Genomic DNA, 18888 nt, shown 5'->3' with positions numbered 1-18888 from the left:
CTCATGAGAAGATGCATACGGACGACGCTCCCTGTCATCCCATCCTCACTTCAACCAGAGTGGACTGACCTGGGGCGACTGAGACTGGAAGAGAAAGAAAACAGAAGAAAACAACAACTGAGCTACAACAGGCAACACAATACTTACCCTCTGCCTCGCCTCCGCGCAGGAGATCATGTCTGGGTGTCAGACACAAAAGAGAGAGGAACAGTGGTAAAACCAGCTAACACACCAAGATCTTACCTGATTGAAACCCCTAGTGGGGTGCTCAGTCGAAACCGATACCATCTCACAAATACACCTGTGGCTCCAGATGCATCGGGAAACTCAACTGAGACCCCACCTAGCCCGACCGCAGCAGAGCCACCGATAGCAGTTCCCAGGCCTGCTGGACCTATTGCGGGGCAGCCTAGCAGTCCTGAGCCAAGAAGATACCCAGCGAGAGAGAGAACAGCGCCAGAGTACCTGAAGGACTTTGTTACTAGTTAGCAGGTACTCCTCGGCGTCTGAGTGGCACAAGGGGCAGAATACCCCCTCACTCAGCTGAAGGATTGGGCAGTCTACCCCACCTTCTTATTAAAAAAAAAATGTAATGTGATTGTCAATTCATGTTAAAGTGTTCATGTTATAGTGTTAAACAACTTCTATGTGTTATTGTCACTGTGAAGCCTAGTTACACGTAAACTTATACAGAGATGATTTTATTAGAAACAGCATGATTGTATCTCATCTTTTAAACAGTTACAATAGTTAAAATTAGCTAAGGGACAGTTCAAAGAGACATGTTAATTTCAGAACTTAAAAAGGGGGATGTTGTGTTAGGAAGTAACCGAGAGGGCGTTACTGCCCTCTAGAGGTTAGAGAAGTCAAGGAGGAGGATGTTGACTTGTAAGGGGCCCGGGCGCGGGAAGTAAAGGTTCGGAGTCAAACTACTTGGTGTGTAGTCTGTTTCTGTTCCACTCACCGTCGGTCTACATCAGGTAACATAACACATGCCACACTAGCATATACTTTAATTAGGCCATATATTATTACGTCAACATGCTTATGAAATAGTTTATAGGCTTACTTATTCTTCGGTTATTACCAGACATGATACATTCTCACTGAGATATATGGCTGGGATGTGTGTGTGTTACCTTTTTTGTGTACTTATGTTTTTGATTTTTCAGTTTGTTTGTGCTCCCCTCAAAACCTTTAGTACCAGCCACTATTGATGACCAATTTATCAATTTCAAAGAATGTTTTTTGATTTGTCACTGCATTTTATTGAGGATTATGCAACTCCAACACCTGACCAAAGTGCATGTTTAAACCCTTTACCTCTTTACTAAAGAGCTTTCAAAAGTACTCTCAACTTTGTACCTTCTAGAGACACTTAAGTTACATTTATATGGACCTCCTAGAATCAGAATAGAGCATACTTTCCCCTATTTGCATTCCTTTGCAGTACACCTGGGCAGTGTTGCGAATAACGCCGTTAAAAATTACGGTAACGGCGTCATTTTGTCAGTAACGGGATAATATAATTAATTATTTTTCCTGTCGTTACAACGCCGTTGACGTTACTGGTCATTAAAAGCGGTGCGTTACTATATATTGATATACTAACAGCAATGCGAGCGGACCGCTGCCCAGGCTAGTGAGGAGTAATGATCTCGATAGGTCACAGTTCTCGGTGTAACACCTGTTTATCTTAACAAGTCAGTAAGCGATTAACTAAGGTAGCGTTATGGTAGCCGATCAGAGGCAGTGTTTTTACACGTGTGCCGAAGCACGCCAGTGACACACAACACGGAGAAGAGGCAGAAATGGCGAGTCAGGAGCAAGCCGAAGAAAAATTAACATTTTCAAGGTGGCGATAGATGTCTATAATAAAATTACATGGTCCCTCCATGCTCACAGTTCTGGATAATCTTTATTTTATTATATTAAATAATGAAAAAGAGCATTTGCCCTGTAAAAAAGAGTAATTCTCAAGTGAAATGTTCTCTTGGCACTCTGTCTTAATGTAAAACTAACTGGCAAGTGAGTGTCTCTCTAGCTCATTTAAGAAAATACTTGAAGTTCTTGAATGTCTACCAGACTGGGTATTTGATTTATTTAATTAAGAATAGAGGTTTAATTGTTAAGTTTACTTCTGTTGTGAACAAACTAGTTGTCTCAGGTTGAGATAATTTAATTTAATTTGATAGATGTAAATGCACTTTATATAGTGTAACTGTTTACTTTTGCTTTTTTTTTTTTTCAAAGATTTGGGATTTTAAAGGATTTTATTCTGCACTGGTCTGTTGATGTGCAATAAATGTCAAAACTTAAACACCTTTATGATCTACTCATTTCAACTGACTGTGAAAACTGCTTTTTCAAAAAATCCTTATTCATTGGCATATAACTTTTTTTTACTGTAATGCAAATAGTTACTTTCTCTGGTAACGAGTTACTTTTATTATAGAGTAATTCAGTTACTAACTCAGTTACTTTTTTGAACAAGTAGTGAGTAACTATAACTAATTACTTTTTAAAGTAACGTTCCCAACACTGCACCTGGGTTATGTTGTAATAGTTTGTGTTTCCTGTTTCCCCAAATATTTTGTGTTTAGTTTGTTAAAAATTATTTCTCACCATATCTTATTAGGGGCTCTGGGCAAAATAAAGAAGAAACACATTTCTCTTGATAAAAACAATATTATCTAAATCATCATGAAATAAAGTTCTTTAAATGAATTAAAATTGACATTAAGATTACTTAATTACAGTAATTAAGATTACTATTTGGAAGTGAATTTAATTAATTGAGTTAATTTAACATAAGAGGTCTTATAATTGTGTAAACATCTGACTTCCTTCATATTAGTACAGACACAAGATACACCAGGGAAACTGTAACGTCGGGTGCGTGGGGAAGGACGAGGCATGAAGTCCGACGCAGTCTCAACGTTACGTTTATTTGAGACAACACAAAAATAGCGAGGATAACGCACACAGGAAACATATACACTCACGTGTAAGACTCAGACAAAGACGAGCACGGGACACTGCGCGAACGCACATTAAATAGACAAATCACATGAACCCGGAGTGATGACGAGACAAACCACAGGTGAGACTAATGAACACATAAGACATATCCACACCCACAAAGCTCCACAGACGCAGACGTCCAGACAAAGGGGAGGGGTCAGGGACTGCACCGTGACAGAAACAGGTCCTTCTGACCCTCCTAAACTGAGTCAAGGTGTTTGTACCATTACTGCCCATCCCAACACCACTGTACAACATGGACAAAGAGAATAGTACTTCAGATATAAATAAGCATTCAAATCAGGTAGATTTAATGCAAAATGTAATGCAATATCTCATTATATCCTTTATATCCCTAAATTATTTATTTTTAAATTGTAAGTGGCTTTAAGGTCTTAGTATTTGGTACATATTCTATTATGGTGGTTGTGCTGAGTTAGATAGCTGAGTTAGTTAGCTGAGGTAGTTATCTGAAATGTATTCTCTTCAGGATTCCACAAGTGTTCAAAGAATTTAATGCAGACAGAAGCATTTTACAACTGACTGAAAACAATCCCATTAATTCCTATCTTCTCTTGTTACAACTGACTCAACACAAGTCTGTAAGCATGAACTCTGCTCTAGCTTCTGTTGGGTATGTAAATGCTACAAGGCTATAACATTTGTCTCTACATCCACTGTGGGTCTTCATCTACAATGTTTAAGTGGTGGAAGAGTTTACCAAGAACCTTCATCTAGAACCAGCATCTTTTGCTGGACATTGATGGAACAAAATAGATATGTTAGAAGTCAATAATACAATTGTGAAGTAAAAAGATGAGCACAAACATTCTGCAAACATTTCTATTTTCTGTCTAATGATTAGTTCATGTGGGTGTTTGGTGTAGGCTTTGACCTTGGACTCAACATTATCATTATCAGGTGTTGATGGTTTAAATTTTCCATTCACTCACTTATTTACATATCCACTTTCTCACTGACCCACTCAACACAATTGTAGCTGTGATTTTATCTGACTTGCAGACACTTTGGTAAGGTCCCTGTCTTGGTTAAGCAGGTGGTGTTCATGCCAGTAGTAGTCAGCAGATGGCAGTGTTATAACAGCTCATATGGTTTTTGCAGGGAGAGAAGAAAAAGTTGTTTGCCAGGTAAGTGGCTATCAGGCATAGCAAATGGAAATGTCAGAAAATCTTGCCAGACCATTTGTCTTGCTATACATTTGGCTTAATGTCTTTTAAATACATTAAAACCTGTTGCCATGTTGTTTTTCATCTGTCCATCACAGCTTTGCTTCTCTTTCTCTCTACAGAGTCACTCTGGAGGTCTGGTGGTATGGAGATCTGGTGGTCTGGAGGTCTGGTGGTCTGGCGGTTTGGAGGTCTGGAGGTCTGCAGTTTTTGGTTTTGGATTTGTCACCTTGTTCACCAGCACTGATGCTGACTGTAACTTCACTTGTAAAACTGACCTGGCAAACATGCTTCACTATTGTGTTGCCACACTGTTGTGTTGCCACACTATTCTGTTGCCACACTGCTCTGTTGCCACACTGAGCTCTCTTCCAGAGTTCTCTTATTATCTCTTTTCTATTTTTGTTCTTTTTCTTTAGCAGAAATTTACTTAAAACTTCCTCTTCTCAACATTTGAGAACATGTGAATGGCACATATGAAGGGCACATTCAGTGATCCTTTTAGTTAAAATACTCATTTATTAATTGCTGGGATTTTGAATATATACTGTATATTATTGCATGATCTAGCAGCCCACATTACAACAGTATCAAAATGGAATAAGACACAGGTTACATATTGGGGAACTAGTTCTTTATTTCCTTGCTTCTTGCAGACATGGAATTTGTGAACATATATGAAAAAAGAAATCTTAAATTGAATTTCATTCTCATTTAATTTATGAGATAACAAAAGGACATGAAGGAAATGTTCAGTGTTTTTTTAGAGGTCTTCTTTAACTACAAAGGGTTTCGGTTTCTGTTTTTCTCTCTCGTCATAGACACCATGAATCCCATGTTACATCCCATGTTACTACAGTTACAGGAGCGATGGACAGCCAGTCTCTTCTGGGAGGAAGAAAGTGTCGGGTGTGCGGATGCATGGTTTAATATGCATGATTTGCCACAAACAAGGACTCTCCTGCTGCTGTTCCTGTGCCTCCAGTAGAACTGTATTTACCAGTGCATGCTGCACTGTTAGCCTGTTAGAAAGATCCAGTACAAAGAGACATCAGGTTATAAGAATTGTAAACTTGTGTTACATGAGCTTGATGTGTTAGACCAAGTCTTGCAGTGTGTAGCTCAATGCTAAATAATGTCAGCACTGATTTTTAGAAACTGAAGAGTGTAGGTGTGTGCGTACCACAGCTCTCTTCACAAACTCCTCCTGGCAGGCTTTGCCATTTTCCTTCTTTCCTCCCCAGGCCTTGAGGGCAGAGGCCTGGAGGGCACGGCCAAAGGAGAAGGTGAGGGCCCAGGGCCTGTGCAGCGGGCACATGTTCATAGCGTTCAGGTTGACTGTGGCCTCCTCCTCACTCTGGCCTCCAGACAGGAAAGTGATGCCTGGGTAGAAAAGGTTACAAAGCAATCAGTGTGCTTTACAGTACTACAGTACTACAGTACTACTTTCATGAGTATGTCAGCAGGATTACATGAAGCATTTAGCATTTGTTAAACTGTTATACTGTGCGTGTCTGACCGGGGACGGCAGCGGGCACGGTGCGGCGCAGGGCCGTGACGGTAGCCATGGCGACCTCTTGGGGTGTGTACTTGTGGGAGCAGGAGTGCCCAGCAGTGACCATGTTGGGCTTGAGCAGAGTGCCCTCAAGATAAACATGGTGTTCAGACAAGGCCTTATAGACAGCTGCCAGAACCTTCTCTGTCACATACTGGCATCTCTTCAGGTCATGATCACCATCAGGAAGGATCTCAGGCTCCACAATTGGGACAATGCCGTGCTGACAGGTGAGATGGAAAATGTATCAGTGAGTAATAGTGCAGTGAAAGCACAGACTTTCATAGTATTTTAGCATGTCTTCATATGTGGCTTGCATAGAATTTCACCATTTGGCAGATGCTAGCATAGCGAGCCAACACATTGGCGTTCTCTTTGATAGCCAGGCTGGATGGAGTGGTGGGCGTGATCTTCAGCACACAGCGCCACTTAGCAAAGTCGGCCCCATCCTTCTTATACTGAGCACAGCGCTCATACAAGCCATCCAGGCCTGATAAGCATACATTTCAGAAAGAAACTGTAAGTAGATGAAATGCTCAAAAATAATTACAACCCAGCTCAAAAACCCATTATACTATAATTGCTCATGAAATGTACCTTGGGTGGTGGTCTCTCCGTTAGTTCCAGCCAGAGGGACCACACCCTTGTCCACTTTGATGCCCACTACAATGCCTCTCTCCTTAATGAGTTGAGGAAAGAGTTTCCCATCATCAGTCTTCTGATAGAGGGTCTCATGGAAGAAGATGACTCCACCGATGCATGGCTTGATGCGGTCATCAGCGGTGAAGAGCAGCTGACGGTAAAACCTCCGGTTTTCCTCAGTGTTCTCAGCATTAATGCTCTGGAAACGCTTGGCTACACTACCTATTTTAAGTGGAAAGAATAATATAATTATTTGACAATAACGAGGCATTTGGGGCCAACTTATAAACTGTAATTTAATGTTCGGTGTAAATTACCATCGAGTTTCATGAATCTGGCCCAAGAAAAGATGCCAGAGGACCCTAGTTTGATTTTATTCATAATTAAACGATTTTGTATATATATATGACTCAATATATATATTTTGTTCAAAAATATGGATTCCATGAATCCCATTGGTAAGATTTCCATGGATGACATGGCTTAAATATTACCAATCATTGTGTACACCTGTACCTGTGGATTCATCAGCAGCAAGGATCCCCTTCCCAGGGGCAACAATCCTCTGAGCAATGTCACTGAGCTCTTTCTTTTGCTCAGGAGTCAGGAATGGATATGCATGAGGCATCGTGACACTGAGTGAGAGAGTGTGTGGGAAATGAGAAATAGCAAAGGCATGGAAACAAACAGACCTCAAAGCCACATGATTAATTCCCAAAATTTAGTAACAACACAAACATTAAATTCACTTGAGAGTGAATGAGTGATGACCATGTAGAGAGGGAGAGAAAAATATGAGAAAGATTGAAAAAAGGTAAGATTGTAATAGATGTGCAAGTCAATGTCAAAGCAACAGAAAAAGGAACAACCCTCAACGTTTGCTTCGTTTCTGTGTGTTCTGTTATGCACAGTCACAGCCCTTTTGTGACACAACATACTGATTCTTATCGGACTACTGAAGTAACACTCTCTGTGGCATCTGATTCCATTGTTTGCTTAATTATAAAATTAAGTTTAAGATATGTAATTTATTTGAGAATTAAATATTTAATGTTTTAGGTTATGGCACTCGTGACATAACTGTGAAACCTCATGAAGAAACATGATTGAGAAGAAATCTGATTGAGAATCGAGTGTGTGACTACTTGTACACAGTGGAGCTGCACTGGCCTATCTCTTGGGATGGTTTTTACAGGCATGTCCATAAACCACTTTTTATCCTTGACCTTTGCCTCAGCCATATTTGACCCCTCCTCCCAGTCCCTGCTTTCTTTTTCCCCCTCTACTTCCCTCTTACTTATCCGATAGGTCAGGCTATATATAAACACTGTCAGCTGCTACTGCTGTAATGACATTGCTCATAATGGCATAAGGGCTCAGGCACATTACATTAGAATAAATTAATACAGTAAACATGTGGCAAGACAAAAACAAATAGATTATGTCAGTTAAGGTCAGCATAATATTACTCAAATTACACGGCCTTAAATCCTTCCTTGAAAAAAATGCACAAGATAACATTCAATGTAAGACAGCTGGTAGTACTGAATGGGATATATCTGTCTCCTCCAGTGATGCCCACATGCCATAGTAGACAGAATTTAACTAGATGAACTGGGCGACCACATTTCCATCATCTTCAAGGGGTAAAACCTTTAGTTTGGTGTTGCATACTAACTTTTTCCATTTCTAGAATGTAGTGTCATGGGTGGAGGCAAAGTTAGAGTGAGATGTGGAGCAATAGAGAATATTCTTTTGTACATTTAGCACATAGCAGATATTTGCTCATTAGGCATTGCAGCAACTGATATAAAGTGCTTAGTCAAGACCTGCTTACAAAGATAGATAGAGAATGCTTTTACAGACCATAGATAGAGAATGCTTTTACAGACCATAGATAGATCATGCTTTCACAGACCATGCTACTAATGTCTGTGTCCCTTAGCAGGTCAGGTTTATTATTATTTGTTGACAATTACTGAACATAACAATTACTGAACATAACAATTGTTAACAATTATTATATTCAGTGGCATGTGATGTTACTTTTGTGACCTTATACCAGTGTAAAAAACTTTTTAGAAATCCATTTTAGAAATCAGTTAGAAAGATTTTAATGTTTTAATTTGTAGCTTAAAGTAAAACACTGCCATCTCATAAATGCGTGAATGTATATATCTTACCTTTATGGCTCAGAGGACGGTTGAGAGAATGGAGGGCCTCTTTGAGAATAAGAGAGAGGGGAAGAGTAAGGGATCTGGCTGTAGCCTGTGACACCCCCCTTGTCTGACTTGCTGCTGTATTTATCCAGCATTATGACCCCTCACATTTCAGCAGGCCAGCTAAAATTAGACCCGGCATGACACTGGAGAAGGGTGCCAACATTCCCCCACATAAAACACACACACACACACACACACACACACACACACACACACACACACACACACACACACACACACACACAGAACACAGGCAAAGAGAACAAGAGTAGAATGTGTAGAACATACAGACATACCTAGAAATAGAATAAGCAACAGAAAATGTTGGGGGTGAAACACAATAGGTATAATTAAGTCAAAGAAAAAAAGATGGAAAGACAAGAACAGAGACACATGACCATGGAGTACAATACACTGCACATTCAAAGGCCTTCACACCATTTTGTGTATGACTCCTGAATAATAAGAAATGCAGATGCAAAGGAAATAGTTGATGTGCATATGTGTCACTTCTCAATGTATCTACTATGTTTACTAAGTGGGGGATCAATTCTTCAATGAACAAGAACTATAAGAAATGTAGGAAACAGTTTTTTGGTTTATTTTTTTATTTTTGAAGAAATCATAGCTTCTAGGAGATGCCCTGTTTCTCTTCTAAAGCTAATGTAAATATGGAAATAAATGTCAATTCCATGCTTGATGCTTTAAAATTGCAATTAAAGAGCAAAAATATAGTTGTATTATCTCACCAGCATAATTTTGTGTGCTCCTACTGCAACATGTATGGCTAAATTTCTGTTAGTAATCCAATGCCTGTCAGAGGATGATCCTTGACCTTTTCTCAAATTTTGGATGGCTTTTGCTTGACCGGAGGAGGTCAGGGGAATAGGGTGGCAAAGGTTTAGACATATGATGTGTCCAAATATTTCAGTATTAGTAAGTGAGTGAGAGGTAGTGCTGTCCACTTTAGCAGCTCCAATAGAAACTCATTGTTTGGTCACCCTCTACATTGATGGAAACTGCTACATGGATATGGAATATGGAAGTAGATTTATATGACCCATAGGGTCGTACAGTGTAGATAAGCTCTTTTTCATTGAGCTTCCAAACTTCAAAGTAACAACAGCAAATATATATGTCATCAGTGAATTAAAATGCCTTGTTTGATAAATCTTTAATATTGATGGTCTGAAGATGTACCTATCACATCTAGCCCTGCCCCCACCTGTCTATTATGTCTCTTGTTTCCTGGTTTCCTTGTTTCGTGTGCTTGTGTTTACTTTTCCCATGTGCTCGTGTTTCCTCTTGTCAATTTTTAACCAAGAAATGCAATAGACAATAGATGCCTGCAGTAATACATAATTGTTGAGGCACACTTCAAGTTTTCCTTTTGTCATCATGCATACCACAGATTTCCTGTACAACTCTGAGTTCTGTCACCGCAATGGGATGTGTCAGTGGTGGACAGGAGTACAGACTACTTTGACTACTTTGTGTGGAATCAACCAACTCCTTTTATACTGTATGTGACCAAGACCAAAGAAGAAGTTTGTGGATTTTAGGAGAACCTGTCATGCATCAAAGACAATTTCCATCCTGGGAGAGGAAGTGTAGGTGGTGGAGAGCTATATATACTTGGGTACTCACCTTAACATCCAGACCCTCCAGAAAGTCGCGAATTCCGTATATACGTTCAAGAGGAGCAGACAGAAAGCAGCATGAGCGACTAAAATAACGGCAAAAAGATCGGGAAAAGCAGTATCCCGGTACACTACATGAAAGCGGGGATAAACTGTCCAGATCCGACCCGCGAATTGATTATCTATGGCCCCCTGGATGATATTTAATTACTATTAGAACCGGCCCGCAGGTCACAGCCGCCCGATGGTGTTTTGCACGCACAAACACTACATTCCCCACAGTGCAACGGTAGCCCGCGAAGTCACTGCAGCGCACGCAAGCGGCGAGGGTCTGAGATAAAGTTTATAAGTTTAAACTTTAAACTGAGATAAAGTTTATTTATCTCTGATCCATATCTATGAGTTACTAGTTCGCTCTGGCGCCAACCACTGGCGATCGATCTCGATATAATACTTAATTTGTGTCCATTTTACAGGCCGCCCGGTAACAACTTACGTTCGCGAACCCCGCCCCCCCCCCCCCGGTCAACAATTAATGTTCGCCACCCCCTCCAGGTTCAAATCTCACTCCAAGCGATCTTGAAAAGTTGGCAACCCTGAATAAATAGGTAAATAGATAAATAAAATGGACTACTAAATAGAGGAAACCATACAACATTTACTCCCTGTTGTAATGTACTCACAAAAAAGCAAAAACACACCGCAACTTCCATCGCAATCTTTTTGAAAAACACCCCTAGCGAGGGTTGTGGACAAAAGGGTGTTGCACAAACTGATTAGAGTAATGGACAACACATCACATCCCTTACATAATCTACTGGACAGCAGTGTGTGTTCAGTCAGGGGCTTCTTCAGCTCCGCTGCAATAAGGTCATATACAACAACTCAATTCTGTCAAAGTCTAATTTATTTATATAGTTGTTTTAACAACATAAGTCCCAGAGGACGTTTGCAGGGAAAACTGCGAACGTCCTCTGGACGTTTTTTTTGTAGGGTCGCCAAAATGTTACAGGGGACGTTCAGTGGACGTTACAAAGGACGTTTGTAGGACCACCTGGAAACATGCAGAGGACAATGAGCGGACGTTTAAGGAACGTCCTTTAAACGTCTCTTATGTGTTAAATTGTTTAGGTCTACTTCTTATGTTACTTCTAAAACAACTTCGATTTAATTGATTTAGTAAATCGAGGTATTGTATATGGAATAAAAATGAACACACAAGAAGTGATAGGCTGTAAACAAGTTACAAGTTTTTATTTGAAATGCAAAAAAAGTGTCTGATGTGCGCATTTTGAACGCAGTTTCAAGCCTCCTTTTCACGCGTTTCTTGGGGTGAAGCCTAAAATAGACAAAGATACACGTTTGTTAACATTTAATTTTGTGACCTCTGGTTATAATAAAGCGTTCGATAAACGAAGTAATTTGAATGTTTTGCCTGAAGAACATCAGCTACAAATCTAACAAATGCTAACCTAGCTAGGTAGCTATAGTTGGCATTAACTTGCTAATAGCGAACACTATCGTTGGCTGTTATCTGTGGCTGAGACCATCAACATCAGTTAACGTTACTATTGAAGTTTTAATGCGGGGATTCATATAACTTTATCATTTGGTAGCGTAGCGTAGTGATAATTTAGCTCTAGCCATAACCATAGAATTAATGTCCAGCCACAGATGGACATCCGTTTTTGGTACACCTGTTTGATTTTGCTGATCGGGTTTTATGATTATCCAGAGGGGTTAGCTGAGGGTTTATTAAAAATCACCTTATACATTAGCCGCAACTCAGAAGATACATTTACTAAGATAAGGTATTTACTAGCTAACCATATTTTACTAAAATGTAGGTGACTCACCTTGAATTTAAAATAACGGCTTCTGTCAGAATATTCATGTTAGCTAACATTCCTACGTCGCGAGAAGACGGCTCGTGCGTTTATGTTCCCGCTTGGTAATCCTCTAGTGCAGGGGTGGCCAACCCGTCATAGACCAAGAGCCACTTTTCTTACTGTGTTACGGCAAAGAGCCACATCGTAACAAGGTAACAAAAATAACGTTATTTCAACGACTATACGGGGACGTCACCGAACGTCCTGTGAATGTGTCTTTGGAAACGTTCCGCCAGGACTTCGAGGGGACCTGCTGGGAACGTCCTATCGCAAACGTTATAAAAAACCTCTAATAAGAACGTCCGCTAACGTCCCCGGGACGTTCGTTGTTTGCTGGGATATAACACTTATTTTTGTGTCCATTTTACGGTCGCCGCCCCCCCGTCAACAACTTACGTTCGACAATTTACACTCGCCACCTCCTCCAGGTTCAAATCTCACTCTGAGCAATCTTCAAAAGTTGGCAACCCTGAGGTAAACGCTTTAACGGCATTCGTTAATTTGATACTCTTATTGGGTGATACAAAAATATCGCCATTAACACTAGGAACCCGACGGCCGCGAAAATTTTCGCAAGGCTTAGTAAGGTCCATGTAGCCCACTCCCCTGCTGTGAAGAGATTAACGCCCATTGTCTTGGTAATGCGGTGGAAGCGTCTCACCCCCAGCTCATACGCCTGCCAAAGCACAAGCGGCTCACCTCCAAGCTCATACAAGGCACCAAACGTGATACTTCACGAAAAACTTGGTTACAAACAAGCAGACTGTATATGTTACCGATCCTACAACAAACAGCGGAAATTTTGTAGACTCGTGTTTCAAAAGATACAATTCAAGCGCACGTAGAGAGTTTCTCAAATGAGTCCCGTCAAACAATAAAAATAAATAAAATTGTCTGAACCTCTTTGTATATTGTTTGAAGCTCTTTGTATATTTACTACACTATATAATATTTGTTACACTTTCTGTTTCCGCGTTTGAATTCGCGTTTGAAAAGCTAAGAAATTATATGGCGCAATTATATATATGGCTGATAAATGTTGTGATCTAAACAGCAGACTGGAAAAGGAGAGGAAAAGACAGGAAGAACAAATTCATGTGCTGTAAAACAACTTTATTTTGATCAAACATGGATGTCTATTCCGGGTTTCTTGAAGTGGAATGTCAAGAAAGTTGAGGGTGTCTTGAAGTTGAGGGTGTACTCGCCAGATGCACTTGCCGCATGCAACACACGCGTTGATGCTGTGGAGAACAATTCAAGGTACACCTTACATTTTGAATAAAATCTTTCAGAAGACAAAAATACGTAACATATGTGGTGTTACGTATGTAGGCCTACTTATCAACGTACCTTCATGTAGTTGTAGCCAACAGTTGCTACACAGCCAGGGTGTACTCGCTGCATGCAACGGGCCACCGGCGTGTTCCTGCGTGCACTGTGTATGCACGCACCTTCATGATGTCTGTCAACGGCGCACTGCAAAGAACAAAGTACATGTTATATTTTGAACGAATTTATTCATGTGTACCAGCCAGGGACCCTCTTTCTTACATTTGCGGCAGGTTCATCGTTCATCGCTGCCAAGGTCAACGGGCCACCGGCGTGTTCCTGCGCGCACTGTGTATGCACGCACAGAAGTACATGTTATATTTAGAACGAATTCATTCATGTATAAATTGATTCTGTGAAAATGTCACAGGCATGGGTCATAACAGAACGGGAATCCAATTCCAGCAACCATGAGAAAAATAACCAGCAACCACGACGAGAAATAAACAGAGGACTAACACGGAAACAGACATGAAATGGCAGGAGATGCGGGGCAGACCGTGACACCGGGTTTCATGATGTGCGACTGTGGAACAGAAAGAGAAGAGATTTTTGGTTATGTTCAAATAATAGTGTGTGTGTATATATATGTGTGTGTGATTGGTTGTCTGTATATATATATAATATATTTATATATATATATATATATATAAATATACTTATCGACGTACCTTCATGTAGTTTTAGGTACACAGTTGCCACACAGCCAGGGACACTCTGCCCTACACTTGCGACAGGTGTACTTGCCGCATGCAGCGCACGGGGTTATGCTGTAGTTCCGGTTGCAGTTTGTCTGCACCTGACACGTAGTCTTCTTTCCAGGAGCAGGCGAAGGACGTGGCGTTCTCTTCAACTCCTTTTCCTGTAGGAAACGAAGACGGAGTTCCTCAGCAAGAGTACACATAAAAACTCTCCTACTCTCTGTGGACCCCGTACATGCCGTGTACAAAACATGCGCGTTCATCGCTGCCAGGTCAAGTATGTTATAAAACACTGCAACGGGCCACCGGCGTGTTCCTGCGCGCACTGTGTATGCACGCGCCTTCTGGTCCATGATGTCAACGGCGCACTGCAAAGAACAAATACAAAGAAGTACATGTTATATTTTGAATAAATTCATTCATGTATGATAAATTGATTTATCAATGCCAACACATGCATACCTTCGTCCGGTTGTAGTCCGTCACAGTGTTTGGCTTCTTTTTGCGGTCGTCTGCAATCTCCACGTGCGTGTGCATAGTGCTCAGAACGCAAACTGTTTTGTTGGGCTTGGAGGCATACACCGTCAGAAGCGCATCATCGGATCTGTACACCTCCGTTGACAACTTCTCACGTCCCTTGGCGTTTTTGGCTTCCAAAGGAACTTCTCGGCGAATCTTGTTCATTGTCCCAAGCAGAGTCGTGTTGCATTCCAGCAGCTTCTTAGCCAGGGAAAGAGATGTGAAAAAATTGTCTGTGGCTACAGTTCTGCCCTTGCCCAGGTATGGCTTCATAAGCTTCATCACCACATTCTCGGACACTCTTTCCCCCTTGGGACGATCGGGGTCCTTTCCAAGGTATGGAATGGCGTTGCACATGTACTTTGTGTTCAACTCAGAAGCAACCCAAAACTTTATTCCAAACTTGTCCGGCTTTGAGGCAATGTACTGGGTGAATGGACAGCGAACCTTGGTCGGAAACAGCTGCTCGTCGACTGTCAGTTCCTTGCCTGGGGTATAGCACAAAATGCAGTTGTTCACAAATCGCTGCCAGATGTCCGAAATCGCAGCAAATCTGTCGCTCTTTGCACGCTCCGCACGGGTGTCCTTATTATCAAAGCGCAAGTACCGCATGATTTCTTGGTAGCGGTCCCGTGCCATTGTCTCCTGGATCGAAGGCACAGCGAACATTGCCGACCAACAGTCCGACATCGCTCCAACTGGACAGAGGACTGCTCGTAGAAATAGGATTGCTACGAATGCCATAAACTCGCTGACCGACAAACTCCAGCTGCTGTCTGTTCTGCGGGCTTCATGGACAGTGCAGTCTGTGATGATTCGCAGCATCTCCATGTCGAGCAAACACAGAAAACTCTGCAGTCTGCTTGTGATCCTACGCTGTATTAGTAAAAGTAAACAAATGACGCTAGGTAAATTACACGTACTAAATATCATTCAAACACAAGCAGAAACACTGGAAAGAAATATGAAGTTACTATACCTTTGCATGCTCTGTAGGCCCGGACGGCTCAACAAATGTTGAATTAGGCGAACAGCTGCTGACACGAGAGCGTGCGATGCCAACCTTCTCCCAAACAGTTCCATCTTTTGCCCGTACGGTTGGTGCAGGTGTGGTGTCAGCCTGTGTCCGTCTCTTCCTTGGAGGGCTCTGTTGTACCTCATCCGATGTACTGCTTCTTTCTTCATCGGATGAATCGCTGGTCAAAAAACAGGAGGGTCCTTCTCCCGCATCGGACTCACAGCAGTCCTCGTTGGTCAGCAAAGCCGCAACTTCTTGACCGGTGAACGTCCTCTGTCTTGCCATGGTGTTTTGCGTCGTCTCCACACAGGATAGTAGTGAAAATGTAAGTCGCCTGCCTTTGGGTTTCAGCTTTTATCATGACTCTGAAGAACACACCCACAACAGCGCATACTAATTATACTTTATTATAATAGGTGGCGCTTCACACATAACGCCGAAACCGAAACCGGGCTAATCCCCTGCATACACGGGAACAATAAAAGTTGATTGGACCCGTGATAATGGTTCACGGCAATCCGTGAATATCAGTCAAACACAAGCATAAACACTGCAAAAAATATTATATTACTATGCTGTATGAGTAAAAATAAATAAATGACGCTAAGTTATTTACACAAACGAAATATCTTATTTACACAAACGAAATATCAGTCAAACACAAGCATAAACACTGCAAAAAATATTATATTACTATGCTGTATGAGTAAAAATAAATAAATGACGCTAAGTTATTTACACAAACGAAATATCTTATTTACACGAACGAAAAAGCAGTCAAACACAAGAAAACACAAAAAATATTATATTACTATGCTGTATGAGTAAAAATAAATAAATGACGCTAAGTTATTTACACAAACGAAATATCTTATTTACACGAACGAAATATCAGTCAAACACAAGCATAAACACTGCAAAAAATATTATATTACTATGCTGTATGAGTAAAAATAAATAAATGACGCTAAGTTATTTACATGAACGAAATATCTTATTTACACAAACGAAATATCAGTCAAACACAAGCATAAACACTGCAAAAAAATATTATGTTACTATGCTGTATGAGTAAAAATAAGTAAATGTACAAATAAATATTACTTTACTATACCTTTATTACTTTGTTGCTGCTATTGAAGTGCATACACAAGAAAATCTGGGACGCTTGCTTCATACATAACGCCAATACCACGCTAATGATAATGTGTTTCACGGGAACAATATGAACCCGTGATAATGGTTGGTTCAGCCATGTAAATGTGTGGCGCTATTGAAGTGCATACACAAGAAAATCTGGGACGTTTGCTTCATACATAACGCCAATACCACGCTAATGATAATGTGTTTCACGGGAACAATATGGACCCGTGATAATGGTTGGTTCAGCCATGTAAATGTGTGGCGCTATTGAAGTGCATGCACAAGAAAATCTGAGACGCTTGCTTCATACATAACGCCAATACCACGCTAATGATAATGGTTCACCGCTCTAAATAATACTTATGTCAATATGTAGCGCTTCACACATAACGCCGAAACAGGGCTAAACTTTATTTATTTATTTTAGACTACAAACTAGACCTGGTGCACACAGACTGCACACAGACTAGACCTGGTGCACCACAGAGCTCCTGCCACAGAGCTCCTGCCTGTCTTTCTGCTCCTGTCTTGCTCTGAAATTAACATATGTATGGTCCTGCTAATTGGGCAGGAGAAGGAGGGGTGATGTCCTCAGAACCTTGAAATCTCAGGAGTTCCAGTGTTAATCTATTCTTAAAGTTGGGTTGGGAGCTGGGTCAAAATAGGTAAGCAAACTATGATGACTTTCACCTTGATAGTTTAGGTCGGGTGTATTCCTAACCAAATTGCACAGTAGGGGGTGAGAACGAATTTTCAAATCTGTGAATTACACCCACAAAAAAAATCGCACGTGTGCTTACATGGATGCAGCCACGAAGTCGCCAGGTTTGCTTCATGGAAAATTCATTTTTAGGAAGCTTCCTAATGGAGGCATTGACAAGACTAAAGTTGTTTGCACCTTATGCAATGCAAAATTAGTTTATTATAGGAGTTCTACTAGTCTGAAGTACCATTTAAATCAGGCCCGTAGCCAGGGGGGATCGAAGGGTTCGTTCGACCCCCCCCTCCTCTAATCTCACTAGTGATTTTGAAAAGTTGGCAACCTTGCTTAAAATTAATAATATGTTTAAATTAGTGGTGGCGTTAACAGTGTTCGTTAATTTGATACTCTTATCGGGCGATATAAAAATTATCGCCGTTAATCTATTCTTAAAGTTGGGTTGAGAACTGTGTCAAAATGGGTAAGCAAACTATGATGACTTTCACAGGCATGAAAATCTGTCACCTTTCGGCGAAATTCACCGTTTTAAAGTTGAAAAGGGTGACCTACGTGAATCGTGTAGATCCTATGAGTTTTGTGTTTGGGGGGGGGGGGGGGGGGTCGGGAGATTATATTTTAATTATCATATTGACTTAATTAGCAAACAGAGCACTTCCGAAATTGGCTATTTCAATGACAGTGGCCAGCAGTTTCCGCCCAGAACCTTCATAGAGGCCAAATAGCGTTTCAATCTTACCAACGTTCTTCATTCATGTTATTCATTTACTGCTAAGCGGGATGAGAAGCAGGACCTAGTGCTACACCGCGGACAAGTCAGAAGAGCGTACATTTACCACTACATTTACCAGATCGTACATTTACCACTACATTTACCACATCGTACATTTACCACTACATTTACCAGATCGTACATTTACCACTACATTTACCAGATCGTACATTTTTAATTGGGTGGATTTAATTGGGTTATTAATGGTTTCAATCGTTTTCATATTTTGCGGTAAAACAAAGTTACTGCCGTTCGCTACAGCGTTGAACACTGTCAGATCTAACCACAAGCTCTTGTGATAATAGGCCCATCTATCTACCTACAGTTGTGATCAAATTTATTCAACCCCCACTGAAATAAAGTGTTTTGGCCAGTTTGACATTGATTTTGATCATTTCAGTCATCTTATTTACAATTATATCAAAGAGGCACTTATAAATTAGACAAACATAACATAATATTTATGATGGAATAACCACAAATGTCTTTACTGTGCTCACATCATTATCAGTTTTATTCAACCCCCTAG

General features: G+C 40.8%; 1 protein-coding gene and 1 long non-coding RNA gene across 2 annotated transcripts; both read right to left on the bottom strand.

The window, feature by feature from the left end:
- Nucleotides 1–4828: 4828 nt before the first annotated feature.
- aldoab (aldolase a, fructose-bisphosphate, b) lies at nucleotides 4829–8751 on the bottom strand. Its single transcript, XM_077000729.1, has 7 exons — nucleotides 8592–8751; nucleotides 6925–7043; nucleotides 6364–6630; nucleotides 6096–6256; nucleotides 5731–5989; nucleotides 5395–5594; nucleotides 4829–5233 (listed from the first exon to the last, which is right to left on the bottom strand). The coding sequence occupies exons 2-7, from the start codon at nucleotides 7034–7036 to the stop codon at nucleotides 5138–5140; spliced, it is 1095 nt and encodes a 364-aa protein (XP_076856844.1). The 5' UTR covers nucleotides 7037–7043; nucleotides 8592–8751; the 3' UTR covers nucleotides 4829–5137.
- A 4550-nt stretch (nucleotides 8752–13301) lies between these two features.
- On the bottom strand, nucleotides 13302–14553 carry LOC143509793 (uncharacterized). The gene is made up of 4 exons (XR_013129779.1): nucleotides 14160–14553; nucleotides 13711–14014; nucleotides 13510–13635; nucleotides 13302–13400 (listed from the first exon to the last, which is right to left on the bottom strand). It is a non-coding gene; the product is annotated as an uncharacterized LOC143509793 (long non-coding RNA).
- Between the last annotated feature and the right edge of the window lie 4335 nt (nucleotides 14554–18888).

Source organism: Brachyhypopomus gauderio, chromosome 3 (assembly GCF_052324685.1).
Source record: "Brachyhypopomus gauderio isolate BG-103 chromosome 3, BGAUD_0.2, whole genome shotgun sequence".
In the NCBI taxonomy this organism is placed as follows: Eukaryota; Metazoa; Chordata; class Actinopteri; order Gymnotiformes; family Hypopomidae; genus Brachyhypopomus; species Brachyhypopomus gauderio.
Note: the sequence above shows the minus strand (reverse complement) of the source record. Positions and strands in the feature narration are given on the sequence as shown.

Excerpts from the sequence above, each read along its gene's own strand:
- aldoab (XM_077000729.1), bottom strand. The coding sequence starts at position 7,036 with ATGCCTCATGCATATCCATTCCTGACTCCTGAGCAAAAGAAAGAGCTC. Across the intron at positions 6,257-6,363 it reads CGGAGAGACCACCACCCAAG|GCCTGGATGGCTTGTATGAG; the intron begins GTACATTTCATG and ends TATGCTTATCAG. Across the intron at positions 5,595-5,730 it reads CGTGCCCGCTGCCGTCCCCG|GCATCACTTTCCTGTCTGGA; the intron begins GTCAGACACGCA and ends TTTTCTACCCAG.